Source organism: Selaginella moellendorffii, unplaced genomic scaffold, assembly GCF_000143415.4.
Source record: "Selaginella moellendorffii unplaced genomic scaffold, v1.0 SELMOscaffold_165, whole genome shotgun sequence".
Lineage (NCBI taxonomy): Eukaryota > Viridiplantae > Streptophyta > Lycopodiopsida > Selaginellales > Selaginellaceae > Selaginella > Selaginella moellendorffii.
This window is the reverse complement of record NW_003314425.1, coordinates 99617-123215: the sequence shown is the minus strand read 5'-3', so window position 1 is coordinate 123215 and position 23599 is coordinate 99617. Positions and strand designations below refer to the sequence as shown.

General features: G+C 49.4%; 8 protein-coding genes across 14 annotated transcripts; 4 read left to right on the top strand and 4 right to left on the bottom strand.

The window, feature by feature from the left end:
• Positions 1 to 1524: 1524 nt before the first annotated feature.
• LOC112343568 (probable serine/threonine-protein kinase KCC4) lies at positions 1525 to 2544 on the bottom strand. The gene has a single exon (XM_024667254.1). It carries the CDS (start codon positions 2542 to 2544, stop codon positions 1525 to 1527), a length of 1020 nt encoding a protein of 339 aa, XP_024523022.1.
• Positions 2545 to 2692: 148 nt separating this feature from the next.
• Positions 2693 to 4613, top strand: LOC9663455 (uridine-cytidine kinase C). 5 transcript variants are annotated; one of them, XR_002991321.1, is made up of 8 exons: positions 2693 to 3058; positions 3144 to 3258; positions 3330 to 3525; positions 3622 to 3678; positions 3751 to 3873; positions 3922 to 3975; positions 4038 to 4084; positions 4133 to 4613. XR_002991321.1 is itself a non-coding variant. In XM_024667229.1 (8 exons), the coding sequence occupies exons 1-6, from the start codon at positions 2704 to 2706 to the stop codon at positions 3958 to 3960; spliced, it is 885 nt and encodes a 294-aa protein (XP_024522997.1). In that variant the 5' UTR covers positions 2693 to 2703; the 3' UTR covers positions 3961 to 3975; positions 4064 to 4084; positions 4133 to 4613. The 5 variants fall into 5 exon arrangements, 2 of the variants coding, with proteins under 2 accessions (XP_024522997.1, XP_024522996.1); XR_002991320.1 differs by having other exon boundaries at positions 3922 to 4010; positions 4064 to 4084; XM_024667229.1 differs by having other exon boundaries at positions 4064 to 4084.
• A 166-nt stretch (positions 4614 to 4779) lies between these two features.
• LOC112343567 (pentatricopeptide repeat-containing protein At4g02750-like) lies at positions 4780 to 5520 on the top strand. Its single transcript, XM_024667253.1, has one exon. The coding sequence runs from the start codon at positions 4780 to 4782 to the stop codon at positions 5518 to 5520; it is 741 nt and encodes a 246-aa protein (XP_024523021.1).
• Positions 5473 to 8602, bottom strand: LOC112343566. Its single transcript, XM_024667252.1, has 3 exons — positions 8595 to 8602; positions 8477 to 8557; positions 5473 to 8388 (listed from the first exon to the last, which is right to left on the bottom strand). Exons 1-3 carry the CDS (start codon positions 8600 to 8602, stop codon positions 5568 to 5570), a joined length of 2910 nt encoding a protein of 969 aa, XP_024523020.1. The 3' UTR covers positions 5473 to 5567.
• An 80-nt stretch (positions 8603 to 8682) lies between these two features.
• LOC9663454 (uridine-cytidine kinase C) lies at positions 8683 to 11328 on the top strand. Its single transcript, XM_002993592.2, has 12 exons — positions 8683 to 9048; positions 9134 to 9248; positions 9320 to 9515; positions 9612 to 9725; positions 9788 to 9961; positions 10037 to 10237; positions 10298 to 10420; positions 10469 to 10557; positions 10612 to 10632; positions 10698 to 10797; positions 10844 to 11017; positions 11067 to 11328. Exons 1-12 carry the CDS (start codon positions 8694 to 8696, stop codon positions 11259 to 11261), a joined length of 1857 nt encoding a protein of 618 aa, XP_002993638.2. The 5' UTR covers positions 8683 to 8693; the 3' UTR covers positions 11262 to 11328.
• Positions 11282 to 12706, bottom strand: LOC9663479 (ABC transporter F family member 4). Its single transcript, XM_002993566.2, has 4 exons — positions 12336 to 12706; positions 12162 to 12269; positions 12038 to 12108; positions 11282 to 11986 (listed from the first exon to the last, which is right to left on the bottom strand). Exons 1-4 carry the CDS (start codon positions 12663 to 12665, stop codon positions 11341 to 11343), a joined length of 1155 nt encoding a protein of 384 aa, XP_002993612.1. The 5' UTR covers positions 12666 to 12706; the 3' UTR covers positions 11282 to 11340.
• On the top strand, positions 12682 to 15193 carry LOC9663478 (protein DENND6B). The gene is made up of 4 exons (XM_002993591.2): positions 12682 to 14039; positions 14105 to 14303; positions 14357 to 14792; positions 14842 to 15193. The coding sequence occupies exons 1-3, from the start codon at positions 12733 to 12735 to the stop codon at positions 14690 to 14692; spliced, it is 1842 nt and encodes a 613-aa protein (XP_002993637.2). The 5' UTR covers positions 12682 to 12732; the 3' UTR covers positions 14693 to 14792; positions 14842 to 15193.
• Positions 15194 to 22247: 7054 nt separating this feature from the next.
• On the bottom strand, positions 22248 to 23586 carry LOC9663476 (Golgi SNAP receptor complex member 1-2). 3 transcript variants are annotated; one of them, XM_024667238.1, is made up of 6 exons: positions 23453 to 23586; positions 23183 to 23402; positions 23043 to 23132; positions 22914 to 22985; positions 22736 to 22865; positions 22248 to 22671 (listed from the first exon to the last, which is right to left on the bottom strand). In XM_024667238.1, exons 1-6 carry the CDS (start codon positions 23548 to 23550, stop codon positions 22574 to 22576), a joined length of 708 nt encoding a protein of 235 aa, XP_024523006.1. In that variant the 5' UTR covers positions 23551 to 23586; the 3' UTR covers positions 22248 to 22573. The 3 variants fall into 3 exon arrangements, with proteins under 3 accessions (XP_024523006.1, XP_002993611.1, XP_024523007.1); XM_002993565.2 differs by having other exon boundaries at positions 23183 to 23394; XM_024667239.1 differs by having other exon boundaries at positions 23183 to 23367.
• Between the last annotated feature and the right edge of the window lie 13 nt (positions 23587 to 23599).

The window sequence follows — 23599 nt, the reverse complement described above, 5'->3', positions numbered from 1 at the left end:
TCCCATGATTCTTCCACAAAACTCTTCCCATCTAAGCAAAGCTTTGGGAGCTTTCTCTTGAGTAAACCAATATCAGCCTGTACTACAGCCTCGCAAACGTCGTAGAGAAGACAAGCTTGTCGGTCTTTCTTAGGTATGACTTCACCATCTGAATCGTCATCGAGATCAGGAAGCTCCTCAATGATCTTTGGCTCTTCCGAGCTATCATCCAATTCTTCATCTTCTTTCCAACCACCTTCTTTTACTTGGTCACTTTCCTCGCCATCTCTTGACTTTTCTGCTGCTCTGAGAAAGTCCACGACCTCCAAATTTCCTCGGTCTATAGCAGCCTCTAAAATCTGATCATGGCCACTTTGGCTGATCTTCTCCATTGCATACGCAGCCATTTCCTTACTCCCATGACCCGCTAAGAGCCCCCACAAATTGTTCTTGAAGACACTATGATCGTCGGTGCAAAACGAAACCATCATTCGAAATACCTCCTGGCTGTGTGCATTCCCTTCCTTAGAGCAAGCAAACCTCAGAGGCTCCATTCCACGAAGCCCAGACTCCACCAAGTGACCTCTCAAAAGTGCCAGCACGTATTCATAGTCCCGGAACTCGTGCCCAAAGTAACGAAGGCAGCCAAATTCGTGATTCTCAAATCGTTCCAGGACTTTGGGAGAGATCTGTTTCATACTTTCGCCATTACCTGTTTTGAGGAAGTAGCTTATCTCGAGAAGGCTCGTTGCAACGCTCAAGCTCCCATCATGCACAGCACAGTAGAAAAGCTCCTCGAGATAATCTGTGGTGTCCAGGTCGCGTGGCGTCGTCACAACACCCCCATGCTCGACGAGGAAGAACACCGCTTCGAGTTTCTGTCCTTGGAGGGCATAGTTGAGTGGTCTCCCTGCTACAGATGATTTCCTGTTTACTGTAGCATTCACGTAGTCACTGATCGTGCTTGCCTTGTTTAGCAAAAGCTTCATCATCTCCATCTTTCCCCGGAATGCCAACTTGTGAAACGGCTTAAGCTGTTCACTCCTTGACCAGGTATCGAAGTCCATGTTGATATCCTCGAGAAGAACCCGCAAGACTTCCAAGCTATCACCCTCGCATGCGTCGTGCATCAGCCATTCTTCCTGCGCAACTATAGCTCGCCACCTTTCGCCCAGAAATTTCAGCACGCCATGGCTCCCTGCTTTGACGCAGATGTGGCATAGTTGAGGCACTGCCTTCTTCGGATCAAAGTCCCAGGCTGCCTTGCCAATGATGAACTCTACACCCAGCTTGAAATCCAGCTGGCAAAAGATATCCACCAGCAAAGTTCCGTGAATGTCCACCATCATGTTCTTGGCTGGTTGCCGAGCTATGGCGTCTGGAACTTCGGGAAACCGCGCTTGAAGAACAGCTAGCATGTCTGTATAATCCTTGGAACTCGTAAATTCCTCATCCCAGCTGGAAGAACTGACTTTGCCACTGCTGCAAAGGTTGCTATAAGCTGCTCGGATGTGTACTAGGCATTCCTTTAGAGAAATCCTGTCGTCACGCTCCGCAGAGCAGCATCCATCGACCACGGCAAAGATCTCGTCGAAAACGCTCTCTTTTAGATCCTCCATGCCTTCTGGAAACTTGGAGCTCTATAGGAGACCCTCCCATATACTTGTTCATCACCAAGACCGAGTCCATGTACTCGGGTATCTCACCATCTATAGTCATTTCCACCAGAAGCATCCCCAGCGAGTAGACATCCGAAGGGAATGGATTCGCAAGAACTTCCGGAGGGATCTCGTCTACCGCCTCGTCCAGCTCTGGGGAGATCCAAAACGGTGATCCTCCTAGTGACCTCAAGTAGTCGACATCTTTCTTCCGGAAACTAAACCCAAAATCTATCAGCTTGGGAACCATGAACTCGTCGACCAGCACGTTCTTGCCTTTCAAATCCCCGTGATAAATACCCCGCTGGTGACAAATCGAGAGCCCAATCACGAGCTCCATGAAGATCTCCAGCTTTGTCTTCCACCAAGACCAAGAACACGACGATGGCTTCCCGGATCTCAGGAAAGAATTCAAGTCGGGACCTTGGACGAGCTCCATGACAATGCAAACGCTTTGCATTTCCCGGTTGTGTGTCACACCATAAACGCTTGCAACGTTCCTGGTTCCTTGCAGGATCCGCAGGCTGCTCGCTTCCCTGGTGAGATCTATCACCTCATCGTCGCTGCTGTGAATCGTCTTGACAGCCACGCTCACTGTTTCGTTGTCTCCCTCGCTGGGATTTGATCCGCTGCTGGAGGAGTTGTAGTAGTTATACGAGTCGAAAGGGTCGAAAACGCCTTCGATGCGTTTGGAGTCCCACACGCCTCTGTAGAGCTTGTGCTGGACGCCATAGCTGCGAGTGATGGTACCTTTGAAGATGCTGCCACAGCCGCCAGCGCCAATCTCTGTGAGCTTGCTAAACTCGAGCGTTTCCAGTCGATAAGTTTGGGAACTAGTATATAGATTACCAGCTATAGCGTTGTCTTTGTTCCAGACTACCTGGGCTTGCTCGTATCCAGTGCTCATCCTCTAGGAATGAAGTAGGGTTCCTACTCGCCGATGAGATCTAGGAGGAAGAATTCTAACTTTGACATTGCTTCTTTGACTAGAACTTTGACTAAAGCTTTGACTAATGTTTGACTGAGATTCTTCCAGTTCTTCACTAGGGCTCGAAGTAGTTTCAGGATGGAATCGTCGATGAGAAAGCTCCTGCCAAGCCCGCATCGCCGGACTGGGCTTCTCAAGGATCAGCTCCAACTTGTGCCGAGAAAGGGCGATGGCGGCCGCGAGGATCGCTACGAGATTGCGCCAATCTCCGACCCCCTCTCCTTCGACAAGGGCTTCTTTCTCTTCATCCGGGCGTGTCAGCTCCTCACGCGCAAGATGGAAGGAGTGACAATTGTGGTGGGAGTTGCCGGCCCCTCGGGCGCTGGTAAGACCGTCTTCACGGACAAGGTCGCGAGCTTCTTGCCCGGGATTGCGATCATTTGCATGGACAACTACAACGATTCCAGCCTTGTCATCGACGGGAACTACGATGGTAAGAATCCAAACAAGGTGTGTGTTGTTCTTTGTTCTTTCGTTTCTATTCGATAGTTTTGGTTGTTTTGCTTTCGTGCTGATAGATCCCAGGATCGTGGACTACGAAATTCTTCTAGACAACATCAAGAGCTTGAGAGCTGGGAACTCTGCCGACATTCCGATATATGACTTCAAGCTCAGTCGTCGAGTTGGCTATAGGTGAGTTGTCTTTCCTTCCTTTTTGCTCGCATTGGGATCAAGGACCAAGTATGTTCTTGCGTTGTTTCCAGGCGTCTGGAGCATCCATCGACGAGAATTGTGATCGTGGAAGGGATATATGCTTTGTGTGAGAAGCTACGTCCATTCCTGGATCTGCGTGTCTCTATAACCGGAGGAGTCCATTTTGATCTCGTCAAGCGGGTTCTCCGTGATATCAATCGCTCCGGCCAAGCTCCGGAAGACATCATCCACCAGATATCAGAAACGGTGATTTCGTATGTTCTTGTGAACAGCAGTGGTTTCATAATTCTCTCCTTTTCATCTCTTTGTTGTTTTTCGCACTTAACTTTGTGTCGTTGCCAGGTTTATCCCATGTACAAGGTGTTCATAGAGCCGGATCTAGCAACAGCACACATCAAAGTAGTCAACAAGTTTAATCCTTTCTTAGCTTTTTTGTTCTTGAGGTTTCTGTATCTCACCAAGTTTTGACAGATACAAGGCAAAGATCGATCGCTCGTCGCGGATATCGGGAAGAAGCTGGGGCTCGAAGGCTCGTACATTCCACGATCTTATATAGAACAAATACAACTGGAGAAACTCACTGCCGAAGTAGTGGTATGGAAAAGAATCGACGTGTTCTTCTCATCTCGATCGTCCAAACAGGCATTGCCGGAGGACCTCAAGAACAAATTAAGCCTGTAAACTACCACTGTTCCGGTAAGTCCAGTTTCATCCAAAACTTATAGCAGAAGGTATGAAGAAATTCTCGTTTTTCCAAGCTCAAAAACTTCCTTTTTTTCTACAGCTTGAGCTGGAATACCTCGAGGTTTGTCATTTTGTTTTTCTTCCGATCTCCAAAACACTCGATTCACAGAGTTAAGTGTTTGATTCGGTGGTGTCGCCCGACGGTCTCTACGCGCGCAACCGGGTGATCGAGATGTTTGGGCGCTCCGGTGATTGACCGATTGACGCGCAGGTGGTCTTCGAATCGATGCGTGCTAAGAACCTCTTCTCCTGGGTTCTCATGATCACGGCGTATGCGAGGAGTGGTTGGCTCGAGAGCTCCAGATCCATCTTCGCATGGAATGCTATCGTGGCGTCGTATGCCTCGAATGGGCATCTGGATGGTTCTTAGAGGCTTTTTAATGAGATGCCCGAGCAGAACTTGGTTTCCTGGACATCGATTCTTGTCACGTACTCGCAAAGCGGGTGTTACAACACGGCTAGGCGAGTGGTTGATGAGATGCCGCAGAGGAATTTGATCTCCTGGACCTCTATGCTTGCAGCAAATGCCGGGAGTGGGTATCTGGCAGAAGCCGAAAGAATATTTAGTGCCATGCCCCAGTTGGATGTGATAGCTTGGAATTGTCTCCTCGCTGTGTATTGCCAAAATCATGATGTTGAGAACGCAAGGACATTTGTTAGGACTATCGTGGAGTGGGACATTAATTCCTGTAATATAATGCTTTTGCTATATGCCCAAGAAGGGCATTTTTGTATGTGCAACAGATTTTTTCCGACATGCCGCAGACGGACATAGTGTCTTGGAACACTTATCTCGCCATTTGCATGAATTTTCGGAAATTGGAGGAGGGTAAGTTCGTGTATGATAATATGCCGCAGAGAGATGCATCTTCTTGGTCTTCCATGATCACAGCATATGCCCAAGAAGGGTATCTTGCAGAGGCGAGGGCGGTTTTTGATTCACTGCCTTTCCAATATCCAGTAGGAAGGACGTCAATCATGGTTGGTTATGCTCAAACTGGAAACCTTGATGCCGCTTACAAGATCTTCCAAGAGACACCACAGCGAGACCTGTTTGCATGGAATGCAATGCTCGCAATGTTTGCCCAAGACAGCGAGAAGCAAACCAAAACCAGAGGGATGCTTGACGAGCTCAAACTCACCGACAATCCAGACGAGTTCTGCTTCACGGCAGCGCTGGTTTCGTGCAGCCATGGCGGGAAGGTTTCTCGAGCAAGGAGCTACTTGGCGTTGATGAGCTGTGACTATGGAGTGCCTCCAACCAAGCTCCACTACAGCTGCATGGTGGATCTCCTGGGACGGACTGGATATCTCCAAGACGCGCGCGAGCTCATGGAATCCATGCCTTTCACCGCCGAGGCATCGGATTGGATTGGCTTTGCGGGAGCTTGCAGCAGCCATAGCTCCCGCTTCCGCGGATCGAAGCTCGCGCTTGGGTTGGATCCCAGCAACGCAACGGGGCACATCCTCGTCTCGAACATCCTGTGCATGGGCTGATTGACCTCTTTGACTTGTTTTGACTGGTTTCAGAGGTTCTTCCACGGCTAGTCTTCAAGATGAGCTATCAAGTCCATGTAAGTTTCATTGTCCCTGTTCTTGGACCCCGTGTCAAACCCAAACCTGATAAGCAACCTCACCATCTTTCTGTTGTTCATGCCCAAGGCAATATCCATGCTTGAGTATCCTGCTTTCCTTCTTGTGTTTGGATTAGCACCGGCCAACAAAATGATCTCAGCAGTCTCAAAGTGGCTCCCGGAAAGAGCTATCATTAGCGGTGTTTGTGTGATCCATCCTTGTGTGTAGTCCGGGCCATCTACCGGAACACCTTTCTCCAGCAAATGTAATACCATTTCCGAGCTCCCAGCATAAGCAAATCTTTTCAAAAGCTCTGGTGCCAAAGTTTTCCAGATCCCTGCTTTCTTGGTGATATCTTCAACCTTTTGGATCATCCCTATGCCTGGTTCCCATGATTCTTCCACAAAACTCCTACCATCTAAGCAAAGCTTTGGGAGCTTTCTCTTGAGTAAACCAATATCAGCCTGTACTACAGCCTCGCAAACGTCGTAGAGAAGATAAGCTTGTCGGTCTTTCTTAGGTATGACTTCACCATCTGAATCGTCATCGAGATCAGGAAGCTCCTCATTGATCTTTGGCTCTTCCGAGCTTGATGACAGTTCTGAATCATCCAATTCTTCATCTTCTTTCCCATCACCTTCGTCTTTTACTTGGTCACTTTCCTCGCCATCTCTTGACTTTTCTGCTGCTTTGAGAAAGTCCACGACCTCCAAATTTCCTTGGTCTATAGCAGCCTCTAAAATCTGCTCATGGCCGCTTCGGCTAATCTTCTCCATTGCATACGCAGCCATTTCCTTACTCCCATGACCCCCTAAGAGCTTCCACAATTTGTCCTCTAAAACACTACTATCGTCGTTGCAAAACGAAACCATCATTTGAAATACCTCCTGGCTGTGTGCATTCCCTTCCTTAGAGCAAGCAAACCTCAGAGGCTCCATTCCACGAAGCCCAGACTCCACCAAGTGACCTCTCAAAAGTGCCAGCACGTATTCATGGTCCCGGAACTCGTGCCCGAAGTAATCAAGGCAGCCAAATTCGTGATTCTCAAATCGTTCCAAGACTTTGGAAGAGATCTGTTTCATACTTCCGCCATTGCCTGTCTTGAGGAAGTAGCTTATCTCGAGAAGGCTCGTTGCAACGCTCAAGCTCCCATCATGCACAGCACAGTAGAAAAGCTGCTCGAGATAATCTGTGGTGTCGAGATAATCGCGTGGCGTCGTCACAACACCCCCATGCTCGATGAGGAAGAACACCGCTTCGACTTTATCTCCTTGGATGGCATAGTTGAGGGGTCTCGCTGCTACAGATGATTTCCTGTTTACTGTAGCATTCACGTAGTCACCGATCGTGCTTGCCTTGTCTAGCAAAAGCTTCATCATCTCCATCTTTCCGTGGAATGCCAACTTGTGAAACGGCTTAAGCTGTCCGCTCCTCGGCCAGGTATCGAACTCCATGTTAATATCCTCGAGAAGAACTTGCAAGACTTCCAAGCTATCACCCTCGCATGCGTCGTGCATCAGCCATTCTTCCTGCGCAACTATAGCTCGCCACCTTTCGCCCAGAAATTTCAGCACTCCATGGCTCCCTGCTTTGACGCAGATGTGGCATAGTCGAGGCACTGCCTTCTTCGGATCAAAGTCCCAGGCTGCCTTGTCAATGACGAACTCTACACCCAGCTTGAAATCCAGCTGGCAGAAGAGATCCACCAGCAAAGTTCCCTGAATGTCCACCATCATGTTCTTGGCTGGTTGCCGAGCTATGGCGTCTGGAACTTCGGGAAACCGCGCTTGAAGAACAGCTAGCATGTCTGTATAATCCTTGGAACTCGTAAATTCCTCATCCCAGCTGGAAGAACTGACTTTGCAACTGCTGCAAAGGTTGCTATAAGCTGCTCGGATGTGTACTAGGCATTCCTTTAGAGAAATCCTGTCGTCACGCTCCGCAGAGCAGCATCCATCGACCACGGCAAAGATCTCATCGAAAACGCTCTCTTTTAGATCCTCCATGCCTTCTGGAACTTGGAGCTCTATAGGAGACCCTCCCATATACTTGTTCATCACCAAGACCGAGTCAATGTACTCGGGTATCTCACCATCTATAATCATTTCCACCAGAACCATCCCCAGCGAGTAGACATCCGAAGGGAATGGATTCGCAAGAACTTCCGGAGGGATCTCGTCTACCGCCTCGTCCAGCTCTGGGGAGATCCAAAACGGTGATCCTCCTAGTGACCTCAAGTAGTCGACATCTTTCTTCCGGAAACTAAACCCAAAATCTATCAGCTTGGGAACCATGAACTCGTCGACCAGCACGTTCTTGCCTTTCAAATCCCCGTGATAAATACCCCGCTGGTGACAAACCGAGAGCCCAATCACGAGCTCCATGAAGATCTCCAGCTTTGTCTTCCACCAAGACCAAGAACACGACGATGGCTTCCCGGATCTCAGGAAAGAATTCAAGTCGGGACCTTGGACGAGCTCCATGACAATGCAAACGCTTTGCATTTCCCGGTTGCGTGTCACACCATAAACGCTTGCAACGTTCCTGGTTCCTTGCAGGATCCGCAGGCTGCTCGCTTCCCTGGTGAGATCTATCACGTCATCATCGCTGCTGTGAATCGTCTTGACAGCCACGCTCACTGTTTCGTTGTCTCCCTCGCTGGGATTTGATCCGCTGCTGGAGGAGTTGTAGTAGTTATACGAGTCGAAAGGGTCGCCTTCGAAGTCCCACACGCCTCTGTAGAGCTTGTGCTGGACGCCATAGCTGCGAGTGATGGTACCTTTGAAGATGCTGCCACAGCCGCCAGCGCCAATCTCTGTGAGCTTGCTAAACTCGAGCGTTTCCAGTCGATAAGTTTGGGAACTAGTATATAGATTACCAGCTATAGCGTTGTCTTTGTTCCAGACTACCTGGGCTTGCTCGTATCCAGTGCTCATCCTCTAGGAATGAAGTAGGGTTCCTACTCGCCGATGAGATCTAGGAGGAAGAATTCTAACTTTGACATTGCTTCTTTGACTAGAACTTTGACTAAAGCTTTGACTAATGTTTGACTGAGATTCTTCCAGTTCTTCACTAGGGCTCGAAGTAGTTTCAGGATGGAATCGTCGATGAGAAAGCTCCTGCCAAGCCCGCATCGCCGGACTGGGCTTCTCAAGGATCAACTCCAACTGGTGCCGAGGAAGGGCGATGGCGGCCGCGAGGATCGCTACGAGATTGCGCCAATCTCCGACCCCCTCTCGTTCGACAAGGGCTTCTTTCTCTTCATCCGGGCGTGTCAGCTCCTCACGCGCACGATGGAAGGAGTGACAATTGTGGTGGGAGTTGCCGGCCCCTCGGGCGCTGGTAAGACCGTCTTCACGGACAAGGTCGCGAGCTTCTTGCCCGGGATTGCGATCATTTGCATGGACAACTACAACGATTCCAGCCTTGTCATCGACGGGAATTACGATGGTAAGAATCCAAACAAGGTGTGTGTTGTTCTTTGTTCTTTCGTTTCTATTCGATAGTTTTGGTTGTTTTGGTTTCGTGCTGATAGATCCCAGGATCGTGGACTACGAAATTCTTCTAGACAACATCAAGAGCTTGAGAGCTGGGACCTCTGCCGACATTCCGATATATGACTTCAAGCTCAGTCGTCGAGTTGGCTATAGGTGAGTTGTCTTTCCTTCCTTTTTGCTCGCATTGGGATCAAGGACCAAGTATGTTCTTGCGTTGTTTCCAGGCGTCTGGAGCATCCATCGACGAGAATTGTGATCGTGGAAGGGATATATGCTTTGTGTGAGAAGCTACGTCCATTCCTGGATCTGCGAGTCTCTATAACCGGAGGAGTCCATTTTGATCTCGTCAAGCGGGTTCTCCGTGACATCAATCGCTCCGGCCAAGCTCCGGAAGACATCATCCACCAGATTTCAGAAACGGTGATTTTGTATGTTCTTGTGAACAGCAGTAGTTTCATAATTCTCTCTTTTTCATCTCTTTGTTGTTTTTCGCACTTAACTTTGTGTCGTTGCCAGGTTTATCCCATGTACAAGGTGTTCATAGAGCCGGATCTAGCAACAGCACACATCAAAGTAGTCAACAAGTTTAATCCTTTCTCGGGATTTCAGAGTCCAACTTACATCCTAAAGGTTTTGGAGATTTCCTTCGTTCTTTCTTTTCTTTTTCTGATTCAAAGTTTTCGATGCTCCAGTCTTCTCGTCATGTCACGGAAGAAGAGATCAAAGCTGTCATTGGCTCCAAGTTCACTGAAGCAACAGAAGATACTTACGATATCTATCTCTTGCCTCCAGGCGAAGACCCGGAAACTTGCCAGTCTTATCTTCGCATGAGAAATCGCGATGGAAGATACAGTTTGATCTTCGAGGTCTTTTAGAAAAAATGCTCCATCCAAGATCTATCTTTGTCACTTACCATGACCATGTTTCTCATTTTTCTCTAGGAACTTGTGACCGATGAGGATTTTATCATCTCGCCAAGGATCACTTTTGACGTGAGCGTGAGGCTCTTGGGAGGCCTCATGGCTCTTGGATACGAGATGGCCACCATTATGAAGCGGTCGAGCCGGGTGTTTTGTGACGAGACTGAGAAGATCGTCGTCAAGATTGACAAGCTCGAGCAAGTCCAGCGAAAGTATGTCCAGGTAGATCCTTTCTTAGCTTTTTTGTTCTTGAGGTTTTTGTATCTCACCAAGTTTTGACAGATACAAGGCAAAGATAGATCGCTCGTCGCGGATATCGGGAAGAAGCTGGGGCTCGAAGGCTCGTACATTCCACGATCTTATATAGAACAAATACAACTGGAGAAACTCACTGCCGAAGTAGTGGTATGGAAAAGAATCGACGTGTTCTTCTCATCTCGATCGTCCAAACAGGCATTGCCGGAGGACCTCAAGAACAAATTAAGCTTGCAAACTACCACTGTTCCGGGAAGTCCAGTTTCATCCAAAACTTATAGCAGAAGGTATGAAGAAATTCTCGTTTTTCCAAGCTCAAAAACTTCCTTTTTTTTCTACAGCTTGAGCTGGAATACCTCGAGGTTTGTCATTTTGTTTTTCTTCCGATCTCCAAAACACTCGATTCACAGAGTTAAGTGTTTGATAGCTTGAGAAAGCAGCCGGAAAGAAAGCCTCCACCGCTGAAGATCGAAAACCTTCAGAGAATTCAAGACGATCGAGGATCGGAGTCTCCGTTGACAGATCAAGTGAGTGATAAAGTTTCCAAAGATCCAACTTTTCTTTTCTTCGCAGGTGTATCCTCGTGTTGTCGAGCAACTTGCGAATGTCAATGAAAAACTCGACGAGCTCGTCTCAAGGCTCGCAGAGCTGGAGAAGAAACTAATCACGCCTTCTTCAGCAGTCCCTATAATCACTCCTCGACGAGTTTCTAGCGGGTCCAACGACGAACAAGTGCTGAGCAACGAGGTAAAGTTCTCTGCGAGTAATTTTCACCCAAAGTTTCACAAACTTCCAGGTGAGATCTCTTGCTCGAGGCCAGCATGACATGAACACGCAGCTGGATCTCCTCACAAACTTCATCCGCCAGAGGCAACTCCTCCCGATCGAGCAAGGTGGTCTAAGCTTGTACCCAAATCCAAAGTTTTTCCTCGTTGGTAGCCTCGCTTTCATTGCCTGTTCATGGTTTCTCGTGAACGCGAGAAAGGCTTGATCGAGAGAAAGCTTCCAATGTACAAAGTAAAGTTCATATTGATGTAAGAAGTTCTCACAGTTTCGTCCTTCCTCGCCCTCTAAGTTCTCAGCCTCTTCTTGGGCTTGGCAACAAAATCTTTGTCTTCTTCGTCCTCGGATTCCTCTCCGCGCTTCGACTTGGCCTTTGTCTTCGCCATTCTTGAAGCAATAGGAGCGTTGTCTTCATCATCGTCTTCCGACTCTTCTTCCTCTTCGCTCTTCTTCGTAGCCTTGGTTTTCGCAGCTCTCGAGGCAATCGGAGCGTTGTCTTCATCGTCTTCCTCTGATTCTTCTTCGCTCGTCTTTGCCTTGGACTTGGTTCTCGACATTCTCGAAGCAATAGGAGCATCGTCGTCGTCGGACTCTTCTTCCTTCTTGGCCTTGGCTTTGGCTTTCGCACCTCTCGAAGCAACAGGAGCGTTGTCTTCATCGTCTTCCTCGGACTCCTCCTCTTCGCTCTTCTTTGCCTTGGCCTTCGCTTTCGACTTTGGAGGAGGCTCCTTGTCCTTGGGCTTAGATTTCGACGCAGCAGCCGCGGGCTTCTTGGAGGAGCTTCCATTCGTTTTAGCAGCAGCACCTTTCACTGGAGTTGACGTCGAGGCACCTTTCACAGGAGTCGATGGCTGCTTGGACTTCTTTTGTTGATTTCGCTTGTCAAAAGCGGCCTTTGCTTCGTCCTCGGGGAGTAGCCCGTGCTCCATCAACCTGGAACATCAAGCTCTAGTTCACAATGAAGAGAAAGAAAATAAAACGTACCAGATCTCAGCCATCTCACTGGTAGGAATTTGCTCACGAGTGCTCTCGTAAAAAATTCTCAAGGGATCTCTCTGCGAAGGACAACGAGTGACTTATCAGCCAGACGATACGAACCCACGCTCACCTCCTCTGGAATCTCATACTTTTGTCCCGGAAGATCGAAAACCTTTTTCTCCCTCACCACTGTTTTCTTCTTCACGATTCTTTTCTTCACAACTTTCCCAGTCCCCGGCTGTGGAAATCAATGAAAGCATTCTCACTGGATGGCGAAAGCCAAGCGATGGATGACAGAGCTTACCTCTACCACCTCCTTGTCCTGGTTCTCGACTTGTTCTTGCACCACCAGCGTCTTTTCCACTCCATTCTCGTGCTCTTGCTTGGCGCTAACTCTCCCCACCATTTCGCTCACCTCTTTCTCATTTGGAGCAGCCTTCTTTGTCACAGTCTTGGACACCACCACGGCCTCCACAGCAGGCTCCGCCGGCGCCGCTTCTTCATCCAAATCCTCCTTCTTCTTCACCGCCTTGGATTCCTTCTCCTTCTTCACCGCCGCCTTGGTCGCTGCCGATCCCTTCTTCGCAGCCGTGGCATCGCTCTTCTTCGCGCCGGCCTCCTTCTTCACCTTCATCGAGGAGCTATCTCCAAGAGCCCTAAATTTCGGCCAAGAGCCCTAATTTTTACTTCCTCTCCCCTTTATGGTGCCATGGCTCGTGGCTCTCTGCGCGCTCCGCTTCGATGTGGAGCAAGGGCAGGTGATGGATTACTGCTTCCCTCCCGATCGCCTCACCGAGATCGAGCGATCCCACATCGCGCTGTGCGCCTTCCCGGATTCGCAGCAGCAGCGCCAGCGGCAGCATTCGTCGCAGCGCACGGCAATCCACGATTCGGTCTTCTTCTTCCGGATCCCGCGTAGCAGCGGCGCCAAGAATCACAAGCATCTCTTCGGCTACGTCTTCAATCGCCAGCGCCAGGACGAGCGGTTGATCCGGGGCGGCGACCAGAAATCCGTGGTAATCCTCTCCTATTTTCCCTACTGGAGCTCCATCTTCAAGCCGCTCGTCCAGATCGCCGGCCCTCTCTTCTTCGACAGCGGCAGCGCGGCGCTGGAGAGGATCTCCTCGATAATCTCCTCCACCTGGCCGCCGCCGCCGCCCAATCCCAAGATCCAGGCCGGATTGGAGCTCCCGGTGGTGAACATGGTGATCCGGGTCACGAATCTGGCTCCTCTCCCCGATCAAGGTATCGTGTTCCACGATGTGGATCTCTTCGCGGTGCTCAAGGGTGTTTTGATGCAGCTTTGGCTGCTCTGGGAGCTCGCGCTCGTCGGCGAGCCGCTGCTCGTCGTGGCTCCCTCTCCATCCGTCTCTTGCGAGGCAGTGGCAGCGATCTCCAGCCTGCTAGCTCCGATTCCATGCAGCTCGGATCTCCGCCCCTACTTCACGATCCACGACCCCGACTTCCACACGGATTTGGCAGCGTCGTCGTCCATCCTTCTCGGCGTCACCAATCTCTTCTTTCTCCCGGCATTCTCGTCCTCCAAGAGACTCCCCAGCGTCGTCTCCCTCCTCGATCCTCACCACCACCACCACCAGTTCCAGCAGCTCAAGAAGTTCGTCGACAAGAAGCCGTGGAGTTCTTTGCCTTGGACGCAGCGCCGCCATAGCCAGGCTGTGTGGAGCACCCACGCCCCGGCCACCAAGCCGGACACCTCGGTTCTCAACAGGCTAGTCGACGCGATTCCATCCTCGCCAAGGATGGACGAATCCATGTCTCTCGTCAACAGTGACATCCTCCGCCGCCACTTCGAGGAGCTCACCACCAACTTTCTCGCTCCCATCGCGCCATACTTCGCAGTGCCATCTTCTGGATCAAACAATCCTTTCGTTGATCCGCCACCTCTGCCAGCTTTCGACGAGCAACGGTTCCTGAGCGCGCTGGCGACCAGGGGTCCCGGGAAGTTTCTGGCCAAGAGGCTTCGTTCCAACTGGATCGACTTGTACAGGTACTTGGTTCTGCAATCTTTCGAAGTTTTTCTCACTCTTGGGTTTGTTCCAACTTTGCCACCAGACGATTCCTCCGTGGCCCAAACTTCATGCCGTGGTTTCGATCCAGACGTGCAAATGCCGAGAGAGAGCAGCGGCGGATCTGGAGGCAAGCGCGTGCCCGGGCCGACGTGCGGACCATCGTGTCCAAGATGCCCGAGCTGGAGCTCGTCGAGACTTTCAACGCTATTCTACGCCATCTAGTCGCCGAGCTCGACCTCCAGGTATACACCAGAAGGCTCGAACATCATTTCTAAAAGTTCTCTCTTTTCTCCAGATGTCGCAAACCCAGAGTTTTCCGGAGAAGCTCCGGGCCGATTTGCGAGTCGTCTTCGACATGCTACCGAAAGACACCCAGCAATTGCTGCTGCTGAATCCACAGCACGCATCGCTGCTCGATCCCAAGACGAGCAACAGCAGCGGAATCAGCAGGAGTAGCAGCGGCAGTAGCAGCACCAAGTTGCCCGGGAGACCGTCAATCCACATATCGTGGTCTTCTCAAGCCACACCCGCGGCACCATTGTCACTTTCGAGGAGGAACAGCCCTTTGGCATTGTCAGGAAGGCTGGCGCAGGAGCTAGCCAGCGATCCTTTGGACTTGGACAAAGCATAATCGTGGAATATTTCGGAAAGCTTTGAAGGTTCTTTCTCCTGTAGAACATAGAAAATCTTTGTCAGCTTTGCCGGGACCAAGTCTACTCCGATCCATGGAGGTAAGAACTTGGCGAGTTTTACATCACAACTCGTGACCATCTCCCACAGATCGACGATGTCATCGGCCAAGCTCAAGCTACCAAGTTGTTCCAGAGGCCGACGTTTCCAGAGCAAGACGAAGCAGCTCAGTGTTAGAGTTCCGATCGTTCGAAGCGTGGAGGAGCAATGCTTCGCATCATCAATCAGCCAGCTTGTCTTCGACAGAAACAAACTCCGCTGTCAACTTGGCCATTCAGCAACAAGAGTTAAAGCAAAAAGCGATCACAGCGGAGAGTACAAACGATCTTTCCTCTTGATATGCTATGTTGAAAGCGAGCGAGAGATTCGAGGAGTGAGTGGAAGCTTGTGTTTCTGAGAGTTGAAGGCTAATATCCTTGCTACATTGAGTTTGGAACTTCCACATTCACAATCCTCCCATCTTTCTAGTCGGATATTTTGACGAGCTGCGAAAACTACATGTACTATCGGAAACCCAACCAAATTCCTGGGTCTGACATTGACATGCTCTTTACAGGGCTGAAAATTCGAGCAATGCCGCCAGGCGACATTTCACTGGGAGGCGTCGGAATCATCTGGAGACCGGGAGATGTTCTCTTCACATAGAGAACACGCCACAGCTCCAGCGATGCCTCGCTCTTCCCGGACGAAAGAAGCGCTCCGTGTTGCAACTTCCAGGGTATAGGACAACTAGAGTAGAAAAGGGAGCTTTCTCCCTTTTCCTTTTTCTACAGGACAAAGGAAAGGTGGTGGGAGAATATCTTCCCAGCAAGAAACCTGTATTAGGATCTTTGCTCGTCCCCCACTGCGTCTATGGATGACGAGTTGTTCTTCGACAGGGAGAGGGAGATGCAGGAGCTGCTGACGCTTTTGGAGGTGGGTGCCATGCCCAACATGATAGTACTCATCGGCCCCGCCAACTCAGGCAAGAGTGCCCTCCTGCATCGCCTCCACAGTCTGTGGGAGGCTGACCAACGCCTCAAGGCCACGATGCCCGTGTTCTATCTCGACATGAGGCTTGCAGACGTGCACACTCCCGCGCTGGCCGCAGCTAAGATTGCCAATCAGCTGCGCACCTGGCTTTCGTGGTTTTGGAAGCTGGGGACAGCCGCGGCTACGAGCCTGAAGATCACGTTCAAGGGTGTCAGTTCGGATGCAATGAGCCTCGCCAGTGTCCTCAAGAAGGAGCCACAGTCGGATCTGGCCTCGGTCATGGCCGCCTTCACAGGTTTGGCGTATGCCGACTCCAATATCAGGCCCGTGTTCATCATTGACGACGTGGACAAGCTCAAGAGATGGGACGATAAAGATCTGGACATTCTGCTGCAGGGTTTTGTCGCCATGACCAAGCAAGACCATCGAGCCGTGGTCATCATGTCCACTTCGGACGACCTCTTCCGGCAGTGGTTTCAGGGGCACGTCCATTCGTCACAGTGGACTCCGCTGGGCGTTGGCCACTTCAGCAAGGAGCATGCGAGGCAGCTCTACTGCAGGCTACTCAGGGAGCGCGAGGTCCAGCAACCAGATGTCACTGATGAGGAGTGGGAGAGGATATATGCAGTTTGCGGTGGCAGCCCGCTTGATCTAGCGAACCTCGTCACGGGCGTCTTCAAGCGCGGGAAGCAGATGGAAGCGGTTCTAGACGGCATGGTAGACGCGGCAAAGACTAGCGTGGAGACCGGGGCGCAGGCTATCAAGGGAGAACTCGGCTGGGATGGGGCGAAGTTTAAGTCTGTGGCGCGCCTCATCCTGCAGACCAACGGGGCGGTTGGTATTAGGACTGTCTATCGCAAGGCATTCGGTGGTAACGTGAATGAGGCCCGAGCACAGCTTCGAGCAATGCTCAAGGCCAACGTGATCCATGTCAGGTATGCACCGGCCGACGTTTTCTACGATGACCTTCACAGGGGCAACGACAAGAGCAAGGACTTTGTCATGGCCGTGTCCCCTCCGCAGCTCGTCGCCATGCGGGTGTACTTGGAAGAGGAAGAGCAAGAAGAAGCATTGCCATGAAGGTGTCAATTCTCTAAAGGTCTCAATTCAGGTAGTGTGTCATGAGGTGCACTCAAACAGGAGTTGGAGCTCTAAAATTTTTGTGTTGTATCATTTGGAGTTATGATGTTTGTTGATTTACTATGTTTTTCTATATTTTGTGATATATTAAATCTATTCCTTCTAGATAATGTAACATTTTTTGTCAGATCCAACTTAGTGAACTAACAACTCCACCCAACTGGGCGAGGAGGGTATTGTTTTGATGGAGTGGATGTGTTGTGGGTGGTGATGGTTGATGAAGAGGACAATCTAGTGAGCTATAGTTTGAGTAGCAAGCAGTGGAGAGTCCACTGCTCTAGTGGGCCTTTCAAAGTAGAGATGCGTTCATGTGTTTTTGTAGACACTGGATAAAAACTAAAGACTCCGAGCTTTTAGAGAGAAATAGTATTGATACGATTTGGAAAAACAAATGGTCCTACTTCGTTATCTAGTAATGTACCTTTTCGTCGTTTAATAATTGCTTTTTGTTTCTAGTTTTAAAGCTCTCGAACTTTGCCAGAGGCTACCTTCAGGGCCCAAACTTCATGCCACGGTTTCGCTCAAAGACGTGCCAATGCCGAGAGAGAGCAGCGGCTGAGTGTGTGCTATGTTGTCTAGCTGGAGCTCTATGAGCTCGACCTCCAGGTATACACCAGAAAGTTAAAGCACTTCTAAGTTTTCTCACAATCCAAACGCAAGGAGGAAAGATTGTCTTGGATAAGCTCTGAACGGAGTAGTGTTCTGAAGAAAACCCTGCAATTACACCTCACTGCTCAAAGAGTCTGCCGGATAATGCAGGGTAAAAATAAAATTAGCTTATCCAAACTAGTTGCTGTTGATTGGCTCTATAGACAATTACTATGTTTCAGGGTGAATTCCGGCTTGGCTTGGCAAGCCTTTTTATTGTCTTATGCGGTCAACTTCGATACAATCAATCATTGTCGAACTTAGTTCGCGCAAAATAGCTTATGAGCTTGCAAAACTAATACAGAACATCATATCTTATCAACCTGAGCTTGTAAGATTTAATTTTTTTTGAATTCCTTAATATGATAATTAAGAATTAAAAAATCCAGAAAGGTCAGTAGGGCTATTAGGGCTAGACGATGGCGAGCCCCTCAAACTCGTCTGGAAGCATCCACCAAAGAGAAAGACTCCCAAAGCTTCGGAGGCACCAGCGATCAATGCCACGGGTAGAGAATCTTTTCTCCCGCCGGACGCACCGCGAAAGAGGGTCCAAAGATGTGGGCAGGACAGTTGTAGTTCTCCGCAGGAGCAGCAGCGAGCGATTCCATACGATCAGGAGGAGAATCGAGAGCTAGGGCTTCTAGATAGGGACCTCGAAACGCTAGTTTTGGAACGCATCCCTCTCGCCTCGCGCATGACAGCCCGGGCAGTGTCTCGCGCCTGGAATTCCAAGCTCTCCACTCGTCCCCAGGCCACGCTGGTGGTGCTCAACGCCCGGAACTCCCGCCAGCTCATCGCCTTTGACACGCGCCACGGTGTCTGGGCAGCGCTGCCCGACGCTCGCTCCCTGCCAGTGGGAGCCTCGCGCCTGCTTGGGGCAGCTGGTGACGTGGCGCTCGCCAAGTCCGAGTGCCCGGGCAGGCTGTTGGTGGGCAGCCCGCTGGGAGGTGTCTGGGCTGACGTGGTTTTACCGCCAATGTGGCATTCCGACCTGCCAGGAGCTCCCATGCACTTCCTCGCAAGGCGACCGCACGATACCTTCAAGGTCATTTCCATCTACGGCCACCAAGGCAATGTGATTGTCTACGACTCCAGCAAGCCGGGTCATTGGTCCACGTGTAATCCAATCCCTGATTGGCATCCCCCTGGCTAACACACTATTACTGGTGACAGGATCTACTACGAGGACACGTCCCATATAGTTTGCTACTCCTTGCTTGACCAGTCAACGCAATATACTGTGTTAAGGTGGCCCCTTGATTGCATGGCCGACTCTGGCGATGGAAAAATGGTCTACTGTGGCGGTCATCTCTTTGTTATCGATGTTAGGACGGATTGGTTTGGGAGAATCATTGAGCCGTCACCTTTACATACAATAGTGGTGTGGAGATTTCTGGGGGAGAGTGGTGGATGGGTTGTGGAGTTCAAATGCCCGGTTGGGGCGAGGAGGACGAGCAACGGGTATTGTTTTGATGGAGTGGATGTGTTGTGGGTGGTGATAGTTGATGAAGAGGGCAGTGTAGAGAATCTAGTGAGCTATAGTTTGAGTAGCAAGCAGTGGAGAGTCCACTGCTCGAGTGGGCCTTTCAAAGTAGAGACAAGTTCATGTGTTTTTATAGATACTCGCTAACAATTAAAGACTAAATGGTATTTGGAGAAACAAACGGTCCTTCATCATTATCTAGCAATGCTCCTTTTCGTTTTGGTCTGGCATATAGTATTCTTTGTTTCTAGTTTAACTCTCTCGAACTTTGCCAGAGGCTACCTTCAGGGCCCAAGCTTCATGTTTCGCTCAAAGACGTGCCAATGCCGAGAGAGAGCAGTGGTGGATCTGGAGGCGAGTGCGTGCTTGAGCCGGCCATGTTGTCTAGCTGGAGCTCTATGATTTTTCTGCATTATCCGGCTGGCTCTCACTAGGTGTAATTGCAGGGTTTTCTTCAAAACTTCAGGGCTTCTCCCAAACGGGAATCTTTTCTCCTTGAGTTTGCGTCAAGAGAAAACTTAGAAGTGTTCTAAGTTTCTGGTGTATACCTGGAGGTCGAGCTCAAAATTAGCTTATCCATACTATTATGAGATAGTTGCTGTTGATTGGCTCTATAGACAATTCCTAGCAAAGTTCGACAATGATTGATTATATCGAAGTTGACCTGTTTTCAGGGAGCTGCATTGTTGAATTCGGGCTTGGCAAGCTTACAAGGTAGTTCTTTGTATGAGGGAAGAGGCGCAAAGTAATTTATAAACTTGCGAAACTAATAGTTGTACATATGATAATTAAGAATTTATTAATCTGAAGAAATCCATAAGTATGCGAGTATATAAGATACGAGGCTATTAGGGCTAGACGATGGCGCGTAAGCCACTAAGTAGGACTAAACTCGTCTGGAAGCATCCACCAAAGAGAAAGACTCCCAAAGCTTCGGAGCCGCCAGCGATCAATGCCCCGGGTAGAAAATCTTTTCTCCCGCCGGACGCACCGCCAAAGAGGGTCCAAAGGTGTGGGCAGGACAGTTGTAGTTCTCCGCAGGAGCAGCAGCGATCTCGCGTAGCGATTCCATACGATCAGGAGGAGAATCGAGAGCTAGGGCTTCTAGATAGGGACCTCGAAAGGCTAGTTTTAGAACGCATCCCTCTCGCCTCGCGCATGACAGCCCGGGCAGTGTCTCGCGCCTGGAATTCCAAGCTCTCCACTCGTCCCCAGGCCACGCTGGTGGTGCTCAACGCCTGGAACTCCCGCCAGCTCATCGCCTTTGACACGTGCCACGGTGTCTGGGCAGCGCTGCCCGACGCTTGCTCCCTGCCAGTGGGAGCCATGCGCCTGCTTGGGGCAGCTGGTGACGTGGCGCTTGCCAAGTCCGAGTGCCCGGGCAGGCTGTTGGTGGGCAGCCCGCTGGGAGGTGTCTGGGCTGACGTGGTTTTACCGCCAATGTGGCACTCCAACTTGGCAGTAGCTCCCGTGCATTTCCTCACAAGGCGACCATACGATGCCTTCCAGGTCATCTCCATCCACGGCCACAGAAGCTACGTGATTCTCTACGACTCGAGCCGGCCAGGTCATTGGTCCACATGTAAACCAGCCCCGTGCATCACCCGGTTCCAGGCAGCCGAGATTACTTGCCATGACCGTGCCTACCACACCATTGCCGGTGACACCATCTACTACGAGGACCAAATAGATAGGGCCACCCCGTCCCAGTTCTTCTCCCGTATAGTTCGCTACTCTTTGCTTGACCAGTCAACGGCATGTACTGTGTCAAGGTGGCCCGATAGCTGCACGGGCTCCGGCGGTGGAAAGATGGTCTACTGTGGCGGTCATCTCTTTGTTATCGATGTTGGGATGAGAAGCGTTGAGTTGCAAGCTTTAGATACAATAGTGGTGTGGAGATTTGTAGGGGAGAGTGGTGAATGGTTGGTGGAGTCCAAATGCCCGGTTGGGGCAAGGAGGACGTCGAGCAAGGGATATTGTTTTGATGGAGTGGATGTGTTGTGGGTGGTGATGGCTGATGAAGAGGGTAGTGTAGAGAATCTAGTGAGCTATAGTTTGAGTAGCAAGCAGTGGAGAGTTCACTGCTCGAGTGGGCCTTTCAAAGTAGAGACAAGTTCATGTGTTTTTGTAGATACTCGATAGGGTATCTACAAATCTAGTCTTTTACTTCTTTTCTGCTTCTCAAAACATCTTTTCAGCACTGGAGAAGTCAGAGGAAAAAAGACAAGCAAAAAAAATGCAGTTTACCACAATAGAGTATTTACAAATCCCTGGAGAGAAGTACTTGATCTAGTCTTTTTCTTCTTTCCTGCTTCTCAGAATACCTTTTCAGCACTGGAGAAGTCAGATAAAACAGAGGAAAAAGAAAAAGGAAAACTACGCTCGATCCCTCACTAATGTGATCCGCAAAGAGCACATAGCTGAAATTTTTATCTGCTAAAATAGGATCAATGGTTACAATCTTTGGAAAGAGATTGTGATTCCAGAGTGAGTTCCAAACTTACTGTAGTAAGGATATTGTGGCGGAACAATGTTTTCGCATCATCAGCCAAGGAAACAGAACTCCAGTAAATCAGCAAAAAGAGAAAGCAAAAAGTGCATAAACATCTTAATGCTTATTAATATTATTAGTGTGATATAATATTAATAATAAACCACCAAACCAATGAAGCTAAGCTATCATGTAAAGGTCAATTATTTGATATTTTATATAGTGTAATAAAACTATGTAATATGTTGGAATTTGCAACATAAATTTTTGTAACATAATAAACTTAAGTATTATTATTATTTATGTATGTTATGTGTTGCAATTTGCATAATTAAAATTTGCAATACAAAAATAAATTTACAAAAAAAATCTTTACTCTTTTTTATTATGTTATAAACACTTTAATTGCTTTTAAGCGTGATTTGAGTTAACAAGCGGCCGGAGGTGCTGTGAAGCCACGGATTGCGAGCAGCGCTATCAGGATGGCCATGGCAGCATTGTTGTGGGGTGGATTTGACAGCTCTTTTATCTTGGACGAGATCCTCGTGTAGATCCTTCTTCCATCCATAGATTCCTCATGGACATTGAGTCCAGCTTTTGTTTTTCTTTTTTTGAAAGAAGAGAATAATTAGAATGCAAAAGTAATATTAATACTAATGAATAAGTTTTCATAATATTGTTATGTTATTCAAGCCAACAAATTGGAATATTATTATTGTGTTGCTTAGTGTTCTCCCAATCATCATGATATTGCGTTGCAAATTGCAACAAAAAAATTATGTTACAATTGTGTTATAATTGCAACCATGGGAGAAAGTCTTCAAGAAGATCCTCTCGCTACTTAATCCTCAGCAGGCACAAATCTTTCTCCTTTCCTCGTTCTTTCTCGAAATTTCGACCTTGTGCATGGAATAGGCTGCTACATTGAGGAGTAACGAGTGAGCTGGTTTGATTTCTATTCTCTCCGGAGCGAAAAGGTCTGCCTATAATCGTGGAATTTTGAGCACGCAAATTCTAGAGGAACAATGCTTTCGCCAGGAGCTTGCCTTGGAAACTTATATAGACAAAAGCATGGAAAAAAACTCCTGTCACTTGGCCATCCAGTAAATCAGCAAAAAGAGAAGGCAAAATGCGATCACGGCCGAGAGTATCAACGTATCTCTGGAACGCTTTCTCTTGATAGCACCTGTGGTGAAAGAGAGTGATCGAGAGAGTCAAGGAGTGATCGAAAGCTTGTGTTTCGGGCTTACCAAGAAGGCTTCGAACGATAGGAAATCTATCACTGAGCTGCTTCATCTTGCCCTGGATCTCGAGAAACGTCGACCTCTGGAACGAGAGAGCGGCCTTGGTCGCTTGAGCTTGGCCGATGACATCGTCGATCTGTGGAGATGGTCACGAGTTGTCACGTAAAAGTCGGCAAGTTCTTACCTGGGAGATGCTTCCGTGGATAGCAGCACGCTCTCGGAGTAGACTTGGCCCCGGCGAAACATTCCCAGAGGCCTGCAATGATTTTTTCTATCACAAAAATGTTCTATCAAGCTTTTGATCGAAACGAACCTTGAATTCACTGATCTCGCTCCGGACCGATGACAAGAGATCGGCATGCTCTCGCATGGAGTTGATATTCCCTCTTGTTCTTCGGAATTCCTGAAAGCTTTCCTAGTCTGATCGAGGACAAAGAACAAAATCCAAAGAACCTGGGTGAGCTCGTGGAGAATATCGCGATGCCGCGCGAGCTTCTGGCTGATCGAAGCAGTCGACGTCGCCGACGCGACGCAGCGGCTCATTGCATCGTTGAGATCCAGGAGCTTCTCCAGCAGCGACTCGATTTCCATCTCCATGGAATTGTAGGCCACATCGCCGGCCCCGGCGCCATGCCCGTCTGTGGTGGAGGGGGAATCCACATACCCTACCAAGCTACACTGAGTCTGGCAAGAGATCCTAGATCGCAAGAGGGAAATTCTTACCTCCGTGCGCCAGCATTCCTCCCAGCTTGGCGTAGGACGAGAGCTTGACATCGAGGTCGCCTTCGATCTTGCGAGCTTCGCGCCTCAGCTCCTCCCATCTCACATCGCCTTCTTCCATCACGAGAGATGGGAAATTTTCTAACCTAG

Bases quoted from the DNA above. Each gene is read 5' to 3' on its own strand.
- LOC112343566 (XM_024667252.1), bottom strand. The intron at 8,389-8,476 runs GTAATCTATATA...CGGCTGTGGCAG, and splicing joins CAAAGACAACGCTATAGCTG to CATCTTCAAAGGTACCATCA.
- LOC9663454 (XM_002993592.2), top strand. From the start codon at position 8,694: ATGGAATCGTCGATGAGAAAGCTCCTGCCAAGCCCGCATCGCCGGACT. The intron at 9,049-9,133 runs GTAAGAATCCAA...TCGTGCTGATAG, and splicing joins CATCGACGGGAATTACGATG to ATCCCAGGATCGTGGACTAC. The intron at 10,421-10,468 runs GTATGGAAAAGA...TCGTCCAAACAG, and splicing joins AACTCACTGCCGAAGTAGTG to GCATTGCCGGAGGACCTCAA.
- LOC9663476 (XM_002993565.2), bottom strand. From the start codon at position 23,570: ATGGAAGAAGGCGATGTGAGATGGGAGGAGCTGAGGCGCGAAGCTCGC. The intron at 23,395-23,452 runs GTAAGAATTTCC...GTAGCTTGGTAG, and splicing joins AGGAATGCTGGCGCACGGAG to GGTATGTGGATTCCCCCTCC. The intron at 23,133-23,182 runs GTTCTTTGGATT...GAAAGCTTTCAG, and splicing joins TTCTCCACGAGCTCACCCAG to GAATTCCGAAGAACAAGAGG.
- LOC9663455 (XM_024667229.1), top strand. From the start codon at position 2,704: ATGGAATCGTCGATGAGAAAGCTCCTGCCAAGCCCGCATCGCCGGACT. The intron at 3,679-3,750 runs GTAGTCAACAAG...AAGTTTTGACAG, and splicing joins TAGCAACAGCACACATCAAA to ATACAAGGCAAAGATCGATC. The intron at 3,874-3,921 runs GTATGGAAAAGA...TCGTCCAAACAG, and splicing joins AACTCACTGCCGAAGTAGTG to GCATTGCCGGAGGACCTCAA.
- LOC9663479 (XM_002993566.2), bottom strand. From the start codon at position 12,665: ATGAAGGTGAAGAAGGAGGCCGGCGCGAAGAAGAGCGATGCCACGGCT. The intron at 12,270-12,335 runs GTAAGCTCTGTC...TGATTTCCACAG, and splicing joins AGGACAAGGAGGTGGTAGAG to CCGGGGACTGGGAAAGTTGT. The intron at 12,109-12,161 runs GTGAGCGTGGGT...TGTCCTTCGCAG, and splicing joins AGTATGAGATTCCAGAGGAG to AGAGATCCCTTGAGAATTTT.
- LOC9663478 (XM_002993591.2), top strand. From the start codon at position 12,733: ATGGTGCCATGGCTCGTGGCTCTCTGCGCGCTCCGCTTCGATGTGGAG. The intron at 14,040-14,104 runs GTACTTGGTTCT...CTTTGCCACCAG, and splicing joins AACTGGATCGACTTGTACAG to ACGATTCCTCCGTGGCCCAA. The intron at 14,304-14,356 runs GTATACACCAGA...TCTTTTCTCCAG, and splicing joins TCGCCGAGCTCGACCTCCAG to ATGTCGCAAACCCAGAGTTT.
- LOC112343567 (XM_024667253.1), top strand. From the start codon at position 4,780: ATGCCGCAGACGGACATAGTGTCTTGGAACACTTATCTCGCCATTTGC.
- LOC112343568 (XM_024667254.1), bottom strand. From the start codon at position 2,544: ATGAGCACTGGATACGAGCAAGCCCAGGTAGTCTGGAACAAAGACAAC.